This window comes from Carassius auratus, chromosome 28, assembly GCF_003368295.1.
Source record: "Carassius auratus strain Wakin chromosome 28, ASM336829v1, whole genome shotgun sequence".
Taxonomy (NCBI): domain Eukaryota; kingdom Metazoa; phylum Chordata; class Actinopteri; order Cypriniformes; family Cyprinidae; genus Carassius; species Carassius auratus.
The window spans coordinates 14,230,902-14,255,955 of NC_039270.1; the positions used below are offsets into that span (position 1 = coordinate 14,230,902).

A 25,054-nucleotide genomic window follows, 5' to 3' on the forward strand; every position below is an offset into this window, starting at 1 on the left:
CAAATGTTCTCATGTTTGAGTTGAATATTCTCTTCCAAAGTTTGAGCATACTTTCATGCTGTATATCAAAACCATCTTCTCCTTCACATCAAAGAGTCCTCAAACCTTAAGAAGTACAATGGCTATCACCTTTAGCAATATATATAAAAAAATACATCCATAATATCCTCGAACTCCAGATACACAGACCAAATCCTTTTAATCACACTTACACAAATGATGTAAGATTTTACAGAGATTTCAGACACATTTCAAAAAGACTTTGCCTGTGCTTCACATTATCTTATACTACAAAAACAACTATACTTTTTTTTACTATACTTGTCAACTATTAAAATAAACAAAGAACTAAATGATAAGGGAGCTCCTGGAGGTCGCAGGTTAATTTAGGAAAGTCTGCGGCAATGACAACAGTGATCAATTTTGATGTTCCTAGCACTTTACAAATAAAAAAGTAATTTTTTTATTTTATCATACAGAACTGGATTGATTTGTAGTAGGGGCAAGTCTGGTGAAGCTGAAGGGGAATGATTTTGTCATTTGTCGCATCACATCTGGTAATTGAGCACCATCTTGTTTGGCTAGCTCCAACAATATAGGGTCATCGAAGAACTTGCTGATACTGACGTCCTCGCTCAAACCCTGGAGGAAGAGAGAGATGATTGGGATGATGATATATGATGCATATTCAAACTAAACAAGTTGACTGACATTTCATTTACTTTGCGCCTGCGGGTTTTGATTGTAAACCCTCTGGTCAGATGAGGGGCTGGCTGAGGCTCTCGAGGACGAACCACAATGCTCTTATACAGAGGATCACCGGGAACAATCTAGAGTGAGGGACAGAGACAATAATTACTCAGGACAGTGGTGAAAATCTAATACCATGAGACACAAACACCCACGCACCCACACACAGAAACAGTGTTAAAGGCAAGGGAGTGCAAGATAAGCTTCTGCTGATTCAATTTTCTGCTACTCAACATCAAACACACATGGGTGAATCTTACACAAGTCATGTTTTCCCCAAAATGAACATGATACATTTTGCATATATTAAACAAAGCCTATTTTTAATTAACAACTACTTGCATTTTTACATTATGAAAATTCTTTAAAAAAATCCAATACTCTGATTGCTATTAGATCATATGTTTAAAATATTAATATAATATTAATATAATAATGTTTTTTTTTTTACTATTTAAATCACCATACGTTACAGTACAGTAAATACTATTTGGTCTAAATGCATTTCTAGATTTTCTTCCTCAAATTCTCACTTTTTAAATTCAACAATTCAGACATTTTTTGCTGTTGTAATTTTCTATCATTAATGTTGAATGTTAAATCTCATTAGGTTCTTCGAGTAAAAATACTGTAATAAAACTTTTAAATTCAATAATTAATGAATTAATTTAATAATTTTTTTATTAATTTAATTAATTTCACATCCAAAATAAAGTTTTTTTTTTTTTTTTTTTTTTTTTTTTTTTTTTTACATAATATAGCTGTGTATATTTATTTTGTATATATAAATGCACTATACAGTAAATATTTTTAATATATATATATATATATATATATATTATATATAAATATTTAATATATAAACATAACCTATTTTTCTGAAATATATATGTGGATGTTTGTTTATATATATATGGAAATTGTTTTTGTTAAAACAAAATGAAAAATCTATAATTTCCTATTTTAATTTCTTTTCATGTGACCTGGTTTTTTGGACAGATTTTGTGAGATTCACTTATACATAATACTCTTACCCTCATTAAGGCACACATACACACAACAAAGAAACAAGAAAAAAAGATATGTGTGTGTGTGTGTTTGTACTTGCCAGTTGTGCGGAGATCAGTCTCAAAGCCAAACGAGTCAATAGCAGGAATGAAAGCCTTGATGGTGAGAGAGGAGAGCCAGGGATTGGTTCATCCTGCGTCACATGACCTCTACGGGACACACAGACAAGAGATCAGTCAGAGGCTCGTTCTAAAAGGAGACTGTGTTTATTAGAGACTTGCTGACTTTTGCTGCCGTGAGCTACAATCTGCTTAATGCGAGTGTGTGTATGTGTGTTAACAGACGAGGAGTCAGCAATGTCCTCGTTCTGTTTGTGTGTAGTGTACCTCCTGCGTGCCAGCACCGTGTACACAGCAGAAACACAGTCAGCAGGGGCCTGAACCTCCACAAAGGAATAGGGCTCCATCAGCCTGGGCGTGGCCTACAGAAACCAACCAATCACAACACGAGGAAAAAGAGAGGGTGAGCAAGTGAGAAACCAATTACGATAATCAACTTAATCTACTGAACTGAGTTAATGGATCACGTAATTGAATGAAACAGTCCAATAAGACTAATGGAAACAATGATTAGGCAGAGAAAGGAAACGGAGGAAGATGGGGGAAGAAGAGAGGTGGTTAAACAGAGCTATGGAAGGATAGATTACCATCAGGAAGGCAGAGTAGATGACTCTGAGAGCTGTAGGGATGTCCTCCTCTTCTGCGTCCAGGATCTTAAACTTCATGTTGCAGATTGCTGAAGGCAGAGAATGACAAGGAGATAGATTTGTTATTTATATATTTTCTATACTATGTCGTCTAAATAGGTTAAAAATAAAGGCACCAAAAACTAAAACCAACCAATCTACACATCACAACATTTTAATGTATGTGATTTACACTCCACATTCATTTGGAGATTTGTTAAAGATTACATTCAGCAGTGTTATTTCATTATTAGTGTTTTTAAAGATCAACTTTATGCGAGCGTTCAATGACAGCAAAGGCAAACTAAATGTAAAATGGATGATGATAGTCACACTTTTTTCAGACCAATTCTCGAACCATAAACTACGACTTTTGCCTCAAACTCCTAATTTGCTGCTTATTAATAGTTAGTAAGGAAGTTAGGGATGTAGAATATGGTCATGCAAAATATGTGCTTTATAAGTGCTAATAACCAGCCAATATGTTCATAATATGCATGATAATAAGCAACTAGTTAATAGTGAGAATTGGTCCCTGTACTAAAGTGTTACCTTGGCTGATATATACCATCAACCAATACCAATATAGAGAGCATCCCTGATTTAAACACATATGTTTACCCTAAGAACATTTGATCATTCTGGGTTGCTTTTTAGACAAAAAATCTAAAAAAAATATCATCCACTGTCTTACGTTCATCACACAAAGGACCCTCACGTGTGCCCCACTGGAAGCCCTGTACAATGCAGCCAAGAAGAGCTTTATCTACCCACAACACACACAGAGAAAGAAAACAGATCATTTATCAAATTATTTAGCTGTCAACAAGTTAAGCACACCAGTGCACAAGCGCTCACAAAAACAGACACAACGTGTCACATGCAATCATATGCCACATCATTTTTTTCACACTTCTTATTTTCTGGCAAGCACACAGACACCAAACAACGACACACCAACACATCCATGATGCCAAAATACTCACACACACATCTACATTCAAAATTTAAAAATGTATGTCAATACAGTCAGAGGAGAAGTGAAGTCAAATATCCTGAATTTCATTCTTTTGCAACCCAATTACAGTTGAATTGTATTAATATATATATATATATATATATATATATATATATATATATATATATATATATATTACAATGACTTAATGAATATAAATGAACCTTTCAGAGCATGATTAATGTTAGCTGATTTATGCTAATTACCTCAGAGGGCAGTGTCGTAGACTAAAATGCTGGGCCCGGTTGTGTCAGGTCCAAAAGCCCAACTGCAAAAACTCTGGAAAAACTCTCACAATTTTTTTCTACAGAGAGAGAAAGATACATTCATTGGTTTTAAAATAGTGATTTAAGATTTTAGTTGAAACAGTAGATCTTGTCGGTTGAACTGCACCACATAAACTGCCACTTAAACGTTTGTGGTTGTTAAATATTAGAATTATTTTGAGAGAAGTCTCTAATGCTCAACAAGACTGCATTTATGTGATCAAAAATACTAGTTAAAACAGTCATAATTTATATAATACTAATCCCATGCAAAAAAGGCTAGTGACATTTTGTGATTTTGAAATGACCCCCCACATCTGAATTTCGTTCGTGTGATAAGCAAAGCCTGTGACTTTACTCAAATTTACTGACTGATCTCCTGAATGTCAAGGTTTGAGAGTCCCCGTTCTATGGTCTAGATGGGCTTTAAAATATATATTAGTATAGTTTGTTGTGCTGTCTCATTTACATTTCACCAGGTTAAAATAACATCTCAAGCTTTATGCTTGATTTATTTGTAACACATTAACCTGGTGTACTGATATGACAGCACCCTCAATAATATCAAACACTCCAACGCAGCTCCATTCTTCACGACAAATGGATAAAAAGGTGCACAGGAAACAAAAACTTTGAAAAATGATATACAACCCACCAAATACAGGCCAAATCACAGAGATGCTGAATCACACTGAACTAATATTATCACAGGACTTTGGTGTTCGGCGAAATATGGTAGGTCTTTAGTGGGGGAACTTTTCCTTTACAAATTACATTTACATTACATGGTCGATTCACCCGGGATTAAGATCACAGACAACCTCCGCTATTGAAGTACATTTTAAAAGAAAATGCTATTTTAGTCTTTCTACTTAAAATAGGATTTTAAATATTTTCTTAGTATTTTCTTTTAATATGTATTCCAATAATATCTACTTTATTTTTTATTTTTGACATAAAATTATTTAAAATAAGACAAAACAAGCACTAAAATAATAATGGTCTTGAAAAACCTAATTTTTTAAGTGTGACTTCTAGAAACAAATTAAAATATATATATATATAACTGCATGGGCATTTTTATAATAATATCTTTTTTTGCTAGTTATGTCAATCTCAATTTTTTATGGGGTATACACTGAAAACTATAAAAGACTTCAAGTATTGTTGGGGAAAATGGGGGACCATGGACTAATAATGCTAGGAAAAAAATGAGCAATTGGAAAGACAGAGTGTGACGGTCAACTAGCGACAGAAATCCACAGGCTTCTGATAGTGCAGATCACTTTATTTTAAGGTTCAATTCTAGCTATCAACAAACCATTAACTATGACTTCTCTTAATATGCTTGTTATTAATAGTTAGTAAGGTGTTGTAAAGTTTAAGATTAGGGCTGTAGAACATGGTCATGCAGAATATCTGATTAATAAGCTCTAATAAACAGCCAATATGTTAACAACTGGTATGTAATAAGCAACTATTTAATAGTGAGAATTCAAGTCAAGCCAAGTTGAGCTTTATTGTCATCCAGCTACATGTGTTCACATACAGTGGAACGAAATGTCGTGCTTCACAGGACCACATGTGCTACATAAATACAGACATACAACAATTAAGTAAATCAGTATAAATCTATGCACAACTAACGTAGTGACAAATTTTGACTATAAATTACCTATACATAAACAAAAAAATACAAACTATACGAATGCATCCGTAAATACTGTACCTATACACCACTAACCTACAGGCGACTAACCTTCTGAATTGGTGTTACCAATTTTTTTCTGAAAATGTAATTCTTTAAAACATTGTACAAGCTGAATGTCACACTTACATCAGGGTCCCACTCAGACATTGTCTCTCCGAGGCCTGAGTCCGGTCCACCTGTGTAGCTGTGCTCTATCTTGGCTCTGGCACCCCCCTGAGGAGATGGTATGTGTTGCACACACATGTCCACAAAGCCTTTTGAATTAGCACATATTATTAGATTGAACGAACCTGACCCGTGTGCAAGAATTATGATATATTGCAACGGCACAAGCGCACAAAATAAAAGACACTCGCCTGTAAACTCTCCAAAAAATTGGTTACAGACAAGGCACAGCAGAGGTCTGATGTTGAGCTTTAATTCCTCTTTAGTCAGATGAATGCCAAGCTCATCCAACACATGAGGCAGAGACGTATCTACATCCCCCTCCACCTACAGACACACCACAGTTATACAGCCTGTGTATCTGACTGCCTGAATGTGCATACATTGTAGCCAAATAAAAGAAATGTGAGTGTATTTCTCACCTGTGAAAGAATCGTGTACAGCGGCTCTAGTGCGAATTAAATTCAACAAAGCTGTGCTGAGAGTTGCTGTCGGGGGCTTTCTTTGTGAACTTCCTCCTGACAGACACAAGACACAGAGAACTATAAAAACAAAAAACTTCCTGCCATTCTGCATATTGTCTATGAGATCAAATTCGTTTGAGATTCTCACGTTTTAGGGTTGAAGTAAATGTCTCCCCACAGTCTTTTAGCAAACTCCATGTAGTTGATATCACCTGGGAAACAACTGAGAGAAACAGTTTGATGCTTTCAGGCTGAAGCATTGAGGATGAATTTGAACTCGTTTGTGTGTGTGTGTGTGTGTGTGTGTGTGTGTGTGTGTGTGTCTCACCGTGGGTGTCACAATAGATTTTAGCAAATGAGCCAAGAGTGAAGCAGATGCTGTATTGTGAGGATCGAAACACATGTTCCCTAACAGGGGAGACACAATCAGAGACTCCTCCGTGGACTATGTGCTGCCAGAGAGGGAAAAAAGAGAGATTATTTTATAGAATTTCAGACAAAACTGTTTGATAAAAACAATTAAATTCATAAAGAAAGTGAATATCAATAAGCAACTGAAAGACAAACAGATTTTGTATCTACCAAAACCTCCTCCTTTGAACACTGTGGGTGTCTCAGCAAGCCGCTGACCTCATCCACAATGTGGCACAGTTTGTAGCAGGCATCAGTAGGGGGCAGCTTGAGCTCCACGATCAGACGATCCACTCTGTTAACACAGATAGTGATGGCCAACCTCTCCTGCACTGCATGCTTAATCAGTCGCTCAGTTTAGTTTAGCATCACCATGTGAACACATGTTTATACTTACATAACACAGCTAATTTAATTTGGAAAAAGTTTAAGTATAAGATGGTTTTACTTCCACTCTCATAACTTCATTTATGTTGTTTCATATTATGATCATGTTACATAGAATATTATCTACAGCAGCTCCACAAGTTTATCTTGAAGACCCTTATTAAATATCACACATACTACAGACACAGAACATGATGAAACAAATTACCTACATACTGACAATCACAATACATCTAAAGATCAAGGATTTAGAAACGCATCAAATAAAGCTGTTGACAAATCTAAACGAGCAACAATATGACAAAATATGAATGAATGTCTCACTTAAATAATCTATAATTTTTGTCTATCACATGTAAATGCACTACATTTATATGTTTGCAAATATAATAGAAACTTCATAGTAGGCCATTAGAGACTCTTTGATTAAGACTTAAAATATTTGTAATTTATTTTTCAAATAAAAAATAGTGCATACTTCTTTCCACAATTAATAAGATATATCCTCTCAAGACTATCCAACAGATCAAATAATAAAATATACTGACAGAAGATGGCACCATAACACTTGTGTGTTACAGAATTTCTTAGTTCCTGTTTGGGTTTCATGCATTGGGCATCTCTAATATTTTCAGTCCCACATAGTTTACAATGCCCTAGTATGACTCAGGCTCCATTTGTTGATACAGGGATCTCATGTGGCACTTGAACATTGGCAGGACTACAGAGGTCAACAGCATCCACTGTTACTTTCCAAATGTAAAAAAACAGACTAGGCAAACAACCAACAGGAACACGTTAAATGGCCAGTTGAATACAATTGACATGAACAATAGTACTGTATTCAGATGAGCCTAATACAAAAATTCATTCTGATCGTGTTTCAAGAATGAGGCCTAAAGTGTTTCTAATGATAGCAGTTGGATAAAGCATAAAGCACCTTACTGTCCATGTTTTCTGAGCAAATCAAACTGAACAATGACTCTACCACATTGTTGCATCACTTACAAAATGCAGGAGAAACAAAGAAATTCACAAAACTTCCTTCTGTATGAGTGCATGTCTTTACGAATCCGCAACATGTTGCATCTACCAGACTTTATCATGTGTTCATCAACATTATGTGTGACACTGCATGATAAATATGCATGAGTGGTTTATACTATACTTTCAGACTGTATTAAATGGGTCATTGGATGCTACATGCACTTTTACAAGTTGTTTGAACTGAAATGTGTGTTTGCAGTGTATGTACACACAATCATCCTATTATGATATAAATGCACCCAGTGTTTTTTTTTTTTAATCTACTAAAAATCTACCCCTTTCTCAAATCGAGCCAATCAAAATGCAGTGGATTAATAATTTTTTTAAAGAGAATTCACCCCCTATCTACATAAATGTGTCTATCTTCATGCAAATCTTTTGTGATACAGCCTCATCTACAGAAGAAGTGAGTATAAGGTTTTGTAATGAATCATTGCAAATCACCTTTTCGTGATCCCATGTTTTAAACTTTAGTAAGTTTGTAATGTTGTTGTTAGAGTATAAATAATATCTGTAAAATTCTAAAGTTCAAAGTTCAATGCCAAGTGAGATATTTGATTTAACAGAATTCGCCTACAAAAAACGACCCGTTTGGACTACATCCCTCTAGTTCCTGCAGTAATGACGTCACTAAAACAGTTTTTTGACTAACCTCCGGCCACATGAATACACAAAAAGTGGGCGTGGCCTTGTTGCGCTCCGACGGAGAAGAAGGAAGATGTTTAATGCCGGATTCGCACAAAGATTATTCTAGAAAGATGGAGCAGTTCCCTTTTTGTCTGGAGAAGGCGTTGTTTATAGACCACAACCGGTAAGTGTATTTTATTATTTAAGTTGGTGCATTTAACAGTTTCTGTAACTTATTACACAAAGGGCAATGCTGTTTAGCTTTGTTAACTAGAAGTTAGGGCTGTGCAAAAAAATCGAATGCGATTTTCATGCGCATCTTGTCAGTAAAAACTCTCCTGTGATTATAAGTACATCTCCAGCACATGCTCCTGCCCACTTGCTTCTCAAAACTAGTCCAATCACGTTTGCAGGAGGGCAGCGTGCTGTAAGCTGGTGTCGAATCACAACACAGGAACCGCTGGGCCAATCAGAACTCGTTACATATTTCTGAAGGTGGGGCTTTATAGAACAAGGAAGTCATCAGCCCGTTTTTATGACAGTGAAAACAGTGGTATACAGATAGGTGAATTATGTGAAAAATACTGTTTTTTTACACGCGAAACATGAACACATGTTATATTGCACATTGTAAACACAATCAAAGCTTCAAAAAAGCGCTTAAAAGGGGAACTTTAAATAATGTGCTAATTAGCAAGTTTCACGATGATTGCCGCTAAAGCCGCGTTCAGACTGCACGATTTTAGCCTAATTTTTGGCTCGCGACAGGTTTTGAGAAATCACTGACAAATGCCTGAAATCACAGGCAAATCTGAGCTCGTTCACGCAAGTGACAAACACACAGTGTGAATGAGCAAAGACGGGATCTGAGAGAATCGCAGATGAGTCACCGATGCCCGTGAGATATTTGGCATGCTAAATATCTGGACCTGTCGGCGATTCAAAATCATGCTGTCTGAAATGTTCATAAAGTTCGGGGAGGAGTTATAGACCACAATATAAGCAAGTATGGCTTCATTTCAGAAAAAGGCTTTCTTCTCGGTATATTCGGACCCATGAAATGGAAGATACATTTGTATAAATTTAGCAGGAGCACCCGTGTCTGTTTTATCTGAGCTATCCCAGTCTCTCGTGAAAACTCCGGTCTTGCACGTGTGATATTGCGTTGTTTCCTTGTCACATCTTGCGTGTGTTTGGTTGTGAAACATAGTTTGCGTGCCAGACAGAGCTGTTGGCGATTCTTCCTATTGTAAAGTCATGCAGTGTGAAACCTTCTGTCGCCGATCCATCGTGCAGTGTAAACACAGCAGTGACTGAATGCTGGCCAAGATAGTCATGCAGTGTGAAAAGAACAGTGACCCAACTACTTTGAAATTCATGTCTGAACTCGGCTTAAAGTAAACAGTCTCTCTGAGAGCAGTTTGAAAGAGAGGGGCAGGGTCAGCAGAGCTCATTAACATTTAAAGGAAAATACTACAGAAACGGCTTACTCTTAAAAGAGTTATTTTTGACAGGATAAAAAATGAGTTTTTTTATGGTGACGCATTGCTGCCACACACATGTTATTTTTTCCACTCAATTATGTCGTAATGTGATGTTTTCTCAGAATTACGAGAAAAGATGTTGTTTTAACGAGAAAACGTCTCGTAATTACAAGAAAAGATGTCGTTATTACGAGAAAACATCTCGTTATAACGACATAAGTGAGTGGAAAAAATTATATGTGTGTGGCAGCAATACGTCACCGTAGTTTTTTACACTACCATTGAGAAATTTTAACCAAACTATGTTACAGGCTTTTCATTAAGGCCCTAAAGAATCATATCAACTTTTAACAATCACACATCAACAGCGTATCTTAATAAAGCTATTGTTATGTGATGGCATAATTCATGCAATATAATATGTGTCTACGTGACTGCATGTGAACCCTCATATCATCACAAATAGATCTCTGGATGGAATAAATCATCCTAAGTGCACGGGTGGAATAACAGATGACGTTTTCCACCGTCCCGCTCTGTTCGTGCAGAGGTTTTGGAACGGGTCAATGCTGAAACGTGTGTAAGAAAGGAAGCGCCCATGCTTATTTGCAGCAGGGCTTATGTGTTCTTTCTAAAATCTATCTGAGGAAACGGCGAGGAGACCTCAAGACCTCTTGGGTGCAAGAGATCCATTTTCCAGGGGCTTGATGCCAAATGTCACAATCACAAACATGATGGTGCCAAATGCACAGACCATGTATCATGAGTCTAAATACTCTGGCATAGAGAAAGAAATTTATTGCGGTGTAGAAATGCTGCAGCGGACACAATGGACAAGCAGGGGAACTGTAGCTCAGATGGTAGGGCATGGCGCTGCAACACCAAGTTCATGGGTTCAAGTCCTATGAAACATGCAAACTTTCTAGAATGTATTAATAAACACCTCGATTCAAGTATTTGCCATAAAAACAGCTGATCCTCCCTCCTTCTTAGCAGAATTCATGTATTTCGTTTCATAATCCTCTTTTGTGAGTTTTGTTTGCATGTATGCATGGTGTGTGAGTGTATTCTCTGAGGTGCTGCTCTACTAACTCTCTCATTACTCATTTTGATCAGCACACCTGGGCAGCAGCGAAAATAAATGGCACACTTTCCCCTGTGCGCAATCCCACTCTTCTGTTCCGTATCAAACACTAATGTCTGCTCCATTACAGCTGCGTGTTCATTTCCTGTTGCTTCTGGCTGTCTTTGGCGCAACCTCTTCTCCAGCATTATTTATATAGTCTACAGTAGATTTAGGTCTGTATCTCAGATCGCTTACTTATCTACTTACTTATGTCTGTGCTGTAGCTACTCCATTACTGGACAAACACACACACACACACACACACACACACACACACACCTGTTAATCTGCAGTTGGTCCTTGTGCTGTAGTTGATGAGACTCTTGATTGTCGGTAGAGAGAGAAGAGAAAATAGCAGACAAGCTTGTCAACCTCATTTACATAATGAAAACACAACAAGAGGCTTAATTAATGCTTGTTATTTCATTCCTTTGTGAAACTGAGGCATTACATAAAGCTATTTTGTGTATTTTGCTATTTTCATTGCTATTTCATGTAGCTAACTGAATACAGCTTGATGTAATCTTGATTACGTTATCAGATTTAAAAATGAAGTACTTGTAATTAGATTCAATTACAGCATTTGATCATTTCAGATTTAAGAAGTGTTTCAACATTTCATCAACCATAAACACATTCATTTTTATTTAATTTCAATGATTTAATTTATTTTTAGCTTTTCAATAAGCTAACAACCCCCTTTATGAACCCTGACGTAATATCATGTTTAATTGCACATCATGTTGTTAATAATAATAAATGGAATATATTTTCTTGCTGTTAGTATTTTTAAATCAACATGGTTAAACACTGTCATGTGATAAACAAGTTAGGTCAGAAGTAGTCTGATTATAATACCCTAAAATGTGTAATGTCATGGATTATGTTATTAACTACAATTTTTGTCATGTAAATTGGAATCAGTCATAAGCAATACTAGACTTTCTTTTTTTTAAGACATTTTATTCAGCAAGGATGCGTTAATATGATAAAAACTGACTGATTTATGTAAAGACATTTATAAATCTTGATTGATATGTCAATAAATATGTTAATAGATTTGAACTATACTTAGTATGTATTTGAAATGTTTTACTTTTTTACTAGGGATGTTACAAAAGGTTTCTAAAATGCTGTTATTTTTTTCCTATTATTCAAAGAGTCCTGAAAAAATGCACCATAGTTTGCATAAAAATGTTGAGCAGCACAACAGTTTTAACATTTATAATAAGAAGAAATGTTTCTTAAGCTCTGAATAACAGCATATCAGAATGATTTCTGAAGGTCCATGTGACACTGAAGACTGGAGTAATGACTTGAAAATTCTTCCATCACATATAAAATTAGAAAACTAGATTATTTAAAATTGATCTAAAAGTTATAATAAAAAAATGCAGCCTTGGTTAGCATAAGAGACTTGTTATTTCAAAAACATAGCAAAATCTCACAACCCCAAACTTTTAAAAAGTTCCTTTATATGATTTATTTTGTACTGTATGTAAAACAGTAGCACTGAAACAACGACCTTCATTAATAGTAGAGAGAAAGAGAGACAGAAACAGATACAGTTAGTGTTTTGCGTTTATGTTGCACATTTTGGGTTGTTATTCCTGCAGGTGTCATTTTTTACCTCCGATTAAGCAGGATACATGCAGGTCTGTCAGAAAGATGGAGAGAAAGATGAATGGCAAACAAGGTGTGAAACTAGTTTACAGGAAGGTGGAGAAACAGCACAGCATATTTGAGGTCACACACACACACACACACACACACACTTTTCTACTCTAAGTAGATCAGTGCGCCACTGTGTGTGTGTGTGATATTTATCAAATTCACATTGTACAAATGGGTCTGTGTGCTCTTTAAATTTGGTATAATTCCCTGTGTGATGCATACCTACTGTACACCATTTATCTTTAAAAAGAAATGTGTGAGAACTTCTCAAACAGGGCTACAGAGATGAAACACACAGCAAACAAAAATGAGTGTAAGTGGCAACACATAAGAGAGTCGGTGGCCTAAATTCCAAACTTGATAAATGTTGTCCCATGCATGTGCGTCTGCATGGTGTCAACATGTGTGTTGCTTTTGTTGGTAACAAATACACAGTCAAATCACACAAGCTCCTGTGAAAAGGCAAACAGCTCCTTCAGTCGACCCTCTAAGCTTTGCTTCCTTGGTTACTCTTGCAAGTTCAGACAAGCTTTACATTGCCATAGGAATGAACTCTAAATGTCTACAAGAGCAAGAAAATTGCTCAAGAAGTGGAAAAAAAAAGTGAATAGATATTATGTGGGCTGGAATGAAGCATGACAAACCATTATTCTTTAAAGAAAGTGGTAGATTACACAGTAATATGGAGGTGGCTGTGAATCAAAATTGAAGCAAATGGTTATTTAAAGCCTCATTTAATTGCACTAACATTCACGCAAGTGACCTGAATTAATATGTAAATTAATTAACATAATTTAGGGCTTGATTAACAATTTACCTTTGAGGAAATGTAGGTGTGATGTTACATTTCAATTTGGTAATGAAGGCACACACATAGTTTTAAAGACAAAGCACTTAGAGAAATACTAAGCAACAATATTTATGCATATATGGATAATTGTTTTTAAACCATACTCCATATATTTCCATACGGCACAAAAGCTAAACGATACATCTTTGTATCTTACTTTCCCTTAAATGGTAAATATTAATACCTTTAAGGTACTTATTATACTTTTAAAAGTACTAAGTTGTACATTTGTATGTGTACATCTACCTTTTGAAAGTTTACCATTGACAGTGTTTTACCAATTTTTATTTTCTAGAAGTGTAGACTTATATTATAAAATAAAAAAACTGGACTAATAAAGCTAGTGGCAACAGTTGTGAAGGTAGAATTGGTCAAAAGCTTTTTTTTTTGTGACGTCAAAAGTACCATTTCACTTTGCTCATATCTCTTTCAATCAGCCTATTTTCCACTCATCTTTTTTTAATGCTCCATATGGCATAACGTTATAGAAAAAGGGGCACGCACACACACACACACACACACACACACACACACACACATAGTCACTTCGATTAATAAACTGTCAGTGTTTAGTTGCACAGAGCTTAAGGAGGACAACATATAAAAGAGAAACTTCTTTCCCATCTACAGAGGACCAAGAGGATCTTCTCAGTGGGAAAACATTCACACTGTTATTACATATATATAAAAGGACATATTGACATGACTGAATTTATGTGTGTGTCTCTACAGTAATAATTAAACTCTAGTCCATATGGACCCTTGAATTTCCACAACAGACATCTGTTCCTCTGCCTCAGGGCCAACATGCAGACATATTTCCTTATAAATATTACAACATTATTACATGCACACAAGCACTTGACACCCTGGAAGGACAGTTGTCTTCATAGCTTTGTTCAGAATAAATGAGCAATTATGTAATGGTTGAATTAGTCTCAATAGGTGTGCTTTAATGCAAAGTGTTCACACACTGACCATGTTGGCTTGTGAATGAAGATAAATGAGCATTCATAATTTATAATGAGCTGATGCCTTATTAACTACACCATTCTGCATGTAGAAAGTGTGTTTCTCCATGGATAGCCATTTAAAGTTGTGTACATTTTAATTACTTACATTTTGGTTTGTTCCCCACACAAAGTTATGATTTTAGAGGGCTTGGTCTATAATGCACATGTTATATGAACAACTATAATACAATGTGATAGACAAATTTTACTTAGAGATTGCTAGTAAATTTCACGCAAAAAAAAATCATAAATAAATGAACAGAAAACCTTTAATTAAAAATTGAAGTAGAAAGTGTGAAATAATATTTTACTGTAAACATACTCAATATTTATATAAATTTATATAAAACATCATACAATAGTTGTTTTTTAACCTTTTTCTGTATACTTTTATGATGCTGTTTAGAGTGTGATATCTACAGCCGTCATTCATATTCTTATAAAAATTCATCATTTCTGTTCAACAGAAGAAAGATTTTAAAAGAATGACATGCAGATGGGTAAATGATGACACCTTTTCTCACTGAGGCAAACTTGAGGAACTTCGGGAGCCAAAGAAAAAGACAAAAGAGAGTGAAATATAAACTGTAAGAGGGAAATGATTTATAATGCAAATGTAGTGCAAATAACATTGGGCTTTTAATGTCCAAAACCATTCGTTATAATTATCAGTATTTAATTACATGTACAGAAATAATTAGGATGCCAACACACTAATAATGGTACTCAATTAGACTCAATTAGGCAGCATCTAAAAAATAGTAAGATGTCACAGAGCACATGTTGGTTAAATCACAGACAAATCTAAAATAATATTTCTTCACAAATAATATTCCTAATTTGCATATATATATTTTTTTATTAGTTACATTTTTTGGAAATAATTCTCAAGATCAAAGATCAAACTCACAAGACAGCTCAATTCAGTCATACACTATTCAAATGTTTTTATTTATTTATGGAAATACATTTATTTCATAAGAATGAATTTAATTGATCAAAATTAAAAGTAAAGACATTTATAATGTTAAACATTTTTTTATAATAAATGCTCTTTTTTAAAACTTTAAACTTTTTTTAAACTTAAAACTTCCTATTCATTAAAGAAATGAAAAAAGCTACTGTATCTAACAACATTGATAATAATAAGAAATTATTTCTTGGGAAGCATATCAGCATAATAAAATGATTTCTGAAGGATCATGTGACACTGAAGACTGGAGTAATAATCCTGAAAATTCAGATTCAGATAAATCAAGTTTAAAAAAAATTATATATTAAAAATAGAAAAAGCTTCTTTTAAATTGTAATAATTTTTCACAACATAACAGTTCTGACCAGTATTTTCGATCAAACGAATGCAGCCTTTGTGAGCATAAGCAACTTCTTCCAAGAACATCGTATCAACCACAAATGTTTTAACAGTACTAAATACTATTGTAAAGTATAGTCAAGCATGCCTATAAGTAATTTAGTTACATTCTATTCATTCACACAGGTTCATTTGGACAGTTTGTTGTTTACAGTAAACTTCAGACAGCTCTTCGTCAATATCAGATCAATAGCAGTCCTTGTAGAACAGTTCTAAACATAGCAACCAACGCAAAACATGAAACAGTATCAGGACAAGCCACTGCAACCCAAGCTGACATCACAGCTAGAGAGCCTTAGTATGTTTACCATGAGAGGTCAACACATCTAGCTATCTGTCTGTCTGTCTAATAGTTGGCAGAATCTTTGACACAGACACGTAAAAGCGACACACACACAGGTAGGAGTCAGATTAATTAGCCAGCGTGTCCAGGCATGATAGATGAGCGTATTTGTGTGTTTGTTTGTGTTTATTTGTCGAGACAAATGTCCTGGTTCTGTCACTATCCTTGCGTGTGCAACCCAAACCAAAGAGCCAGCCTCTTTAAAACGATTATTCATCTGAGAGCATGTTCACACACACACACACACACACACACACAAACACACCTTATGCAAACACTATGAAAAACAGTGTGCACAAATCCCTGTTCCCAGCTAACAGAAACCACACAAAACCCTCAAACAAAAAGGATTTTTCATGTCATTTGTCAGTCTGTAATGTATTGAGCCAATCTAGTAGTAGGGTAGTAAAATGGACTTATTTTGGGTTTGAGCCTGAGCACCAGGCTGCTTTTCAAGAGCTCTGTGTTTGAGGTAGCATCGGTGAGACCGTGCTCCCTGCAAATGCCAACTTCAGAGAGAGAGAGAGAGAGAGAGAGAGAGAGAGGGAGCAAACGAGAGAGAGAGAGAGAGAGAGAGTGTGAAAAACTGCAGCTAAGATCAGATAGCAGACAAGGGTGAGAGAGAGAAAAAAGGAGAGCGACAGAGAGAGAGCAGTGTTTGAAATGTCCAAAGAGGGAACCATTGGCGAGGTGTCGCACCGAAACATTAGGGAATCACTGGACATGCCAGACCCTCAGGGATGACCAAAGAAGACTACGGGAACATCGGAATCAATGCTAGAGAACGTTCTGAGGCTGTTAGCTTATAATCTGCAGCCTTTAGATAAGACCCTCCTTCGAATGCATGCGTACATGTGTGTGAGTTTCCATCGGTGTATGTGACGCTAAAGATGAGGACCTCACTGGACAGTCAGGATCCCTTTTTTTCTTTAAAACTGTGATTTTTCCTGTATAGAAGAACTGTGAGGGACTCAGTGGAATCATGCTTTAGCTCAACTTCAGATCTCTTTCTGATATATTTCCATGCACCAAAGGGAAGAAAGCAGGTAAGCAGAACGTGTATTCATTGTTTCAGTTTCTGTCAGCTCCGTCTCACTCGCATGGACAGTCTACAGGTCTTTTCTGCAACCTGTAGATGTTTTTTGATGTCTGCGAACGTTCTGGCGCCTTTAATGTGCCTCACATGCAGAGTCATAATGAGCAGGTGATGGTGATCATCATTGCATGTTCTGTACTTTCCACTGGGTGTCATCAAATCAATGAGGGGACTGTCACACCCAGCAGTCCCAGATGTCCCCTGGAAGCTGGAATGTCTGCACATGTTGAGCTCTTCCTTGCCTCTAAAGCTCCATGAGAAAAATCATACATGAATTTCAATGGAAATTCCATTCAATTCAAATTCAAATGAAGTGAATCAATAGATTTACGGTCAGAGTAATCGAATTCCTGATTGTGTAAAGTCTGTATGTTCAACACACAGGCACCTGTTTGGACGGATATAGAATGCCAAAACAAATCAAATCATGCATTGTTGTTTCTGAAAACCAGACTGGCAAAAAAAAGAAAGAAAAAAAGTCACTACACACTACTCCATTTAAGCACCGTGCATATGGAGAGAGTGATACGAGTCGAAGTTCATAAAGTTTATTAAAGGAGACTGATGCAGCTCTTCAGGGGCTGTGGAAATGTTTGGTGGAGTAATATCTGAAGTCTGTCAACTGGCTGTCAAAGTTCTTACAATCTGTCATTACTTTAATTCCTCATCACATTTGCCATTTCGGGACTGGAGGAGCTGTGGGAATGGGTAGAATATGTTAATTACGTTCGGGGATTAAAATGACAGCTGTCCCTTTTGGTTGTAAGTGTGCATGAAAAGCAGAAAGGAAACAGAATGTTCTCTTCAGATGAAATTTCCATCGAACACTGCCATAGGGCACAGGTATTTACGTCAGATGCACATCAGCGAGATTATCTACTATATATCATAAAATATCTTCACCCACCATTCCTTCTGAATGCAACAATGTACAAAACCTTTTCAAAATGTATATTTTTATTTGTGCAAAGGAACCCAATTTAAAGCATTATTGCAGTGCAAAATGTTCAGTGCATATTCGAGGGTTCAGAGCAGAGATCATTTTGAAATTTTTGTTTTAGCACAAAATGCTTAGTGAATAACCAGGAAATAGATATTCATATATAATATTTTATTCATATATATATATATATATATATATATATATATATATATATATATATATATATATATATAAATATATATATATATTCACACATACGCACACATTTAAAGTATAAAAAATAATTGAGTATGTGTGTGTGTGTGTATGTGTGTGTGTGTGTATATATATATGTATATATATATATGTATATATATATATATATATATATATATATATATATATATATATATATACTTACAGGATATAAATATGATATAGATATAATTTAAATCTAATATATTTTAGATTTAAAATGTAATTACATTTGGAAATTTTCTACATGTAATTTAATTTCATATTTAGAACTACTGGAAATCTCCAGAAATTTCGTCTCGAAAACTCAGGTGTCATTAAAATGAGCAAAGAGAAAAGAAAAACTGACAAACTAAGAGCTAAATATAGCAGAAATACTGAGGAACCGAGTGTTTGTTAGTTTTCACCTTTAGCTATCACAGAACATGGATTAGTTTATCTTTACTCATCATAGTCCTGCTATTGAACCACTAAGTGGTCATTGGATCTGCTGACATTTAGATTGGAATGAGCTGACATCACATCAGGACGTCTCCCCTCGACTGGAAATCTACTTTGTATTCTCACAGCTATCATTGAGAAACTTATTAAGTGCACAACTCTTTCTCTCTCGTCTCTTCTCTCAATTTGGAGTGATTGGCCACCTGGATGATGACTAAAATACCACCCATGAAGCCGACAGTCACCCCTCAAACAAACACACACACACCTACACACAAAATTTCCACCAGACAGGTTTCCATGGAAACCTCTATATCCCAGTTTTTCATGTGATTCTTTTAGTTTAGATTATTGTAGAACTATGCTGCATTTTTTCTGCAATCATGGCTATGCATGAAGAAAATGATATGTTTTTCTCATTATCACTCTCGCTGAATCTGCGGCTTCTTAGCTATTTGCGCTCACCAATATAGCAGCACCTGACACTCCCCAGCCCCCAGTGTGTGAGAGAGTGTGTGCATGTGAAGTTTGTGTGTTTTGATGTCTCTCTGTCAGTACAGTATGTCTTGGAGCACAGATTCTTGCAAGTGTGTGTGCCTGCAGTAGTCACACTGAGACAGGCGTCTATTAATAGAAAGACAGATCACTTGACACAGGCACTGGCTAGACGCCTAAATCTGGACCCCACCGGCAGCTCCCGGCTCAGAGCTCTGTCAAAAAAAGTGCAGTGAGAAAATTCGGATGATGATAATCATGATAACCATAACAATAATGCGCGCAGTACGGCTCCTCTCGGCTATGAGGTGCGTGCACTTCAGCACTTCAATGCGCAAAGGTGCGGAGCTTCACAGCAAAAGTGTGAAATTACTTTAATTAGCTACATCTGATGTGAAAAAAAACAGACGACGGATCTGCACATCTGCTCTTTCCTCACTCACACTTACAGAGTAGCACTTTTGCCCACTCTCACGCAATGGAGTAACACACGTTTTTAGCTGCAGTGAGAATTCAGATGATTTATTTTGGGACTATTTTGGCCTGCATCACTTAGGTTTCCCTTTCATTGACTTTCATTGTTTAAATACTAAAACATATATTTATGATATGGACTCTAATTTCTGATTGGATCAAAGATAAAAAATGCAGACACAGACTCCTGTAACCGCATGTTTTATATTAACGTGCCAAGATGTTAGAATACTATAAACAATCTACAGTTAGACAAATCAACTAAATTGCTCATTTTAATTATTGTTAATGGATCCTGATATCTGTTACAATTTTTCATCATACTGCCATTTTATGAAAGCATTAATCCATCTGAGGAACTGTGTTACGGTGATTTTACCAAGGAGGCTTTGCATCTTCCCAAAGAACACCACTCTAACTACCTCCCATGGATTACTGCATTAGTTTTACATTTTATTCAAATAATTAATTGTACTCAAAATTTTACATACACCTCATAGAATATGAACTTTTTTAATGTTTTGGTAAAGTCACTTATACTTACTAAGGTTGCATTTATTTGATCAAATGACTGTAAAAGTAATATTGTAAAATATGTTTACAAGTTAAAAAGCTTTCAATATTTCAATATATTTTAAATTGTCATTTATTCTTTAGATGGTAAAGCTGAATATTCATCAGCCATTACATCAATTTTCAGTGTCAAATGACGATCTTCAGAAATCTTTTGTAAATAACTTAACTGACACTTTTGATCAATAAAATGTGTGTGCATTGAATAAACATACTCATTTCAATTATTAAACAAAATATTAAAACATTTTTATAAAAGTTTATTTTAATTTCTGTAAATGCATTTTATCTGTGGAATTTACTTAAATGTGTGTTATGCAACCTTTTTAGGGCACTACCAAATAAGAGGGATAAGATTTTATCCAATTTATTTGATAACACTTCAATATAGGGACCAATTCTCACTATTTACTAGTTGCTTATTAGCATGCGTATTATTAACATATTGGCTGTCTATTAGTACTTACTGTATAAAGCACATGTTCTGTATGACCATATTCTACATCACTAATCTTAAACTCAACTACCTTACTAACCATTAATAAACAGCATATTAGAAGTTTGAGGCACAAGTCATAGTTAATGGTTTGTTAAAGGGTTAGTTCCCCCCAAAAATGAAAATTATCCTGTTTTACTCACCCTTGAGGCATCCAAGGTGTCTGTGACTTTCTTCTTTCAGATGAATCCAGTCGGAGTTATATTAATAATTGTCCTGGCTGTTCCAAGCCCTATTATTGCAGTCATCAGGGGTTTCTGTTGATAAAGTGCACACATTCATGATAAAATGTGCCTCACATGGCTCTGGGGGGTGAAAGTCCTCCTGTAGTGAATCCATGTGTTTTTGTAAGAAAAGTATCCATATTTCAAATGTAATAAACACTTTTCTCTCACTCCGGTCTCTGTCATACGTGGAAGCAATTCCGGGAGATGACGTACAGTAAGACGTCGGCGTTGCATGATTAGGGATGAATGCAGAGAGAACAATAACAAAACGCCAGTCACAAATTAGAAGTACAAACCAAGAATTTGCAAAGAAAAATGTTGGAGGATTTTGAACAAAGAGGACCAAGAGGAGACTGGTTTTCCTTTGCTAAAGTAAGGAAACTCGCGAGAGTAGCATATCTCAGCGGCGTGTGGGCTGTGCATATGTGCATACGTTTGCTGCGTCATCCACTGGAATGTCTCCCACGTATGACAGAAACTGTAAGTGAGAGAAAAGTGTTTATTATGTTTTAAATATTGATACTTTTCTTACAAAAATGCTTATTTTATGAATTGTTTTGACTGTAACATCCGCTAACTGAAATGACAGAGCTTGGAATAGCCAGGACAGTTTTTAATATAACTCTGACTGGATTCGTCTGAAAGAAGAAACTCATATACACATAGGATGCTTAGAGAGTAAAACAGTCTAATTAAAATTTTGGGGTGAATTAACCCTTTAATAGTGAGAATTGGACATTTAAATAAAGTGTGAACATTTATTTTTTTATTATTTTTTTATTCTGCAAGGGATTTGTAATCATATGAGCTTAAACATATGACAAATGATAAAAAATGAACAAAGACTGCATGACTGATCTTATATTTTGCTTCATCTTCAGGCAACTCAAACTGATCCAGAGCTGCTTTGGTACTCTCTGTCACTTACGGATTGGTTCTGGTCGGGCAGATTGGCATGAGTGTGGGCAAGCCCCACCGCTACAACATTGTGTCATCGTCGGAGGAGGACGTGTACCGGCACGGCAACATGCCTGCCCTCGGCAATGGCTTTGGTAACGGCAAGATCCAGACACGGCGGAAGGTGCGGAGCCGCTTCGTAAACAAGACAGGCCAGTGCAATGTCAGTTTCGCTCACATGGACGAGCAATCTCAACGATACCTCGCTGACATCTTCACCACCTGTGTGGACATCCGTTGGCGCTGGATGTTTGTCCTTTTCTCCCTTGCATTTGTCCTGTCCTGGCTCGCGTTTGGTTTCGCCTTCTGGCTTATTGCTCTTGTCCATGGTGACTTAGACCGGCCCACTAAAGACGACTTCACACCATGTGTCATGCAGGTCAACAGCTTTGTTGCAGCATTTCTGTTCTCAGTTGAGACGCAAACTACGATCGGCTACGGATTCCGCTGCGTAACCGAGGAGTGTCCCTTAGCGGTGTTCATGGTCGTCTTCCAGTCCATTGTGGGTTGCATCATTGACGCTTTCATGATCGGTGCCATCATGGCCAAAATGGCCCGACCTAAGAAACGGGCAGAAACGATACTGTTCTCGCATAATGCTGTCATCGCGATGCGTGACAGGAAGCTGTGCCTCATGTGGCGGGTCGGGAACTTGAGGAAAAGTCACATTGTAGAGGCTCACGTGCGGGCGCAGCTTATTAAGCCCCGAATCACAGAAGAGGGCGAGTACATACCGTTCGATCAGATCGACATCAATGTGGGCTACGACCAAGGTCTCGACCGCATCTTCTTGGTTGCTCCTCTCACCATCCTCCACGAGATAAACGAGGAGAGTCCTCTGTATGGAATCAGCAAGCAGGACCTGGAAACATCTGATTTTGAGATTGTGGTCATACTGGAAGGGATGGTCGAGGCGACTGCGATGACGGCTCAGGTGCGCAGCTCCTACCTGGCCAGCGAAATCTTATGGGGCCATCGCTTTGAACCCGTGGTGTTTGAGGAGCGCAGCCAGTATAAGGTGGACTATTCGCACTTTCATAAGACCTACGAGGTTCCCTCCATGCCACGTTGCAGCTCCAAAGACATGGAGGAGAACAAGTCCTTGGAGTCCGCCGCCAACTTCTGCTATGAGAACGAGTTAGCCTTCATCAGTAGGGATGAAGAGGAGCAGGAAGAGGACAGGGGTGAGAGGGGGACTGAGCTAGAGACCCTTTCAGCCAATCTGAACTTCGATCAGAGGTCATATCACAAAGAATCCGAAATATGACCCTCGACTGTCACCTTAAAAACTTTGCTTTATCGTAGACTCAGCCTATTCCTCTAGTGTCGGTTGTAACGGTTAGCTACAGAGCAATGCAAGTGCCATATGAAACCTTGATCCATTGTCCTAGAGCCATGCTGTAGTTGGGGGCAGGTCAGGAAAAGAAAGTGCTTTTTGTAGATGTTGGAAATGTGAGGCCTTCCTGTAGGAAAACTTGAAATCTGATTATCTGTTTCATACTGTAGTTTGAAGTGATAGCTTTAAGTAGTATCATAATGCAATACTAAGCTAGCCTGGGTGCCATATTGAATAAATCTCTCTGTTAACAGAATTTGCACAAAATAGGTTATTAACCACTAGTGTGTTTTCTTGGATATAGAGTAGAACATGATACACTCTTGTTTTGGTGTGATTTACAGCAATAAAAATACTTTTTTTCCCTTTTTGTCAAAGCTAAGTCTGCAATATCTTATAGTTTTATATTTACTGTGTGATGAGGTACTACTTTAGAGGTGTGTGAAAGATGATCAAAACCTACACAGACGCTGATTTACTGCTAACTGACAATGAGAAAAATGGTTCCCAGGCTAGCAAATAGCAACACAAAGCTATATATTCAGTATTAGAAAGTGAGTAGAAAATATTTACTGTATGAGTGGAGGAGTGAAAGATAAGGCATGATAGGATACAGTCAAAAAAAATTTTTTCATAACAAACCACCATTTAACATTCATGCTCAGGCAAGACACCCTTGAGTAAAACCACTTGTATACTAACAATGACAGCCAGAAGAAAAACAACAGTTTCATGTTGCTTCAGTGCCATATTAAACTCATAACTTATGGATTTCTATGTGTTGTAGCCAAATTTTGAAGCTCTAAAACAAGATATTTACAACTTTACATGTTTTGCTAAAGCAACAGTTACATTGTGCTAGTGTGTGTGTGTGTGTGTTTTAGGAGTATGAACTTCAGTTTGACCTTTCTTTATTGGTGTTTCTTTCCTCAGTATCAAAACAGCTGCCCACATGCGAATGTGAAAGGAAATGATCGATACTAAAAGCTACTTCTATGCTAGATGTTAAAGAATGAAAAGTCGGTATTGGATTAAGGGCACACCGCAAAATAAAATAAATAAATAAATAAATTCACCTTGTAAAGGAAAACAATATAATTTGACATGAAAAGAAAAATTGCATAACATCATAAATATATATTTAAATACGTTTATTTGTATTACCTCAGTAGTATTTTTTATAAACAATCAGCCATGCAACGTCTTCACGGTTTAAAACAAAATTTTAAACATTCAGCATAATACGACATATTTAATTTCATTTATGAAAGTAGTTTATTTTACTATGAAGCTAACCTAAGAGCATTTAGAAATGAAATTC

The 25,054-nt window shown here is 36.3% G+C and overlaps 1 protein-coding gene and 1 pseudogene across 1 annotated transcript; one reads left to right on the top strand and one right to left on the bottom strand.

Moving 5' to 3' along the window:
- Positions 1–373: 373 nt before the first annotated feature.
- LOC113047363 (116 kDa U5 small nuclear ribonucleoprotein component-like) lies at positions 374–6,907 on the bottom strand (annotated as a pseudogene).
- A 10,101-nt stretch (positions 6,908–17,008) lies between these two features.
- LOC113046911 (ATP-sensitive inward rectifier potassium channel 12-like) lies at positions 17,009–24,504 on the top strand. The gene is made up of 2 exons (XM_026208043.1): positions 17,009–17,507; positions 22,322–24,504. Exon 2 carries the CDS (start codon positions 22,396–22,398, stop codon positions 23,662–23,664), a length of 1,269 nt encoding a protein of 422 aa, XP_026063828.1. The 5' UTR covers positions 17,009–17,507; positions 22,322–22,395; the 3' UTR covers positions 23,665–24,504.
- Positions 24,505–25,054: the final 550 nt, after the last annotated feature.

Coding starts and splice junctions, on each gene's coding strand:
- LOC113046911 (XM_026208043.1), top strand. CDS start 22,396: ATGAGTGTGGGCAAGCCCCACCGCTACAACATTGTGTCATCGTCGGAG.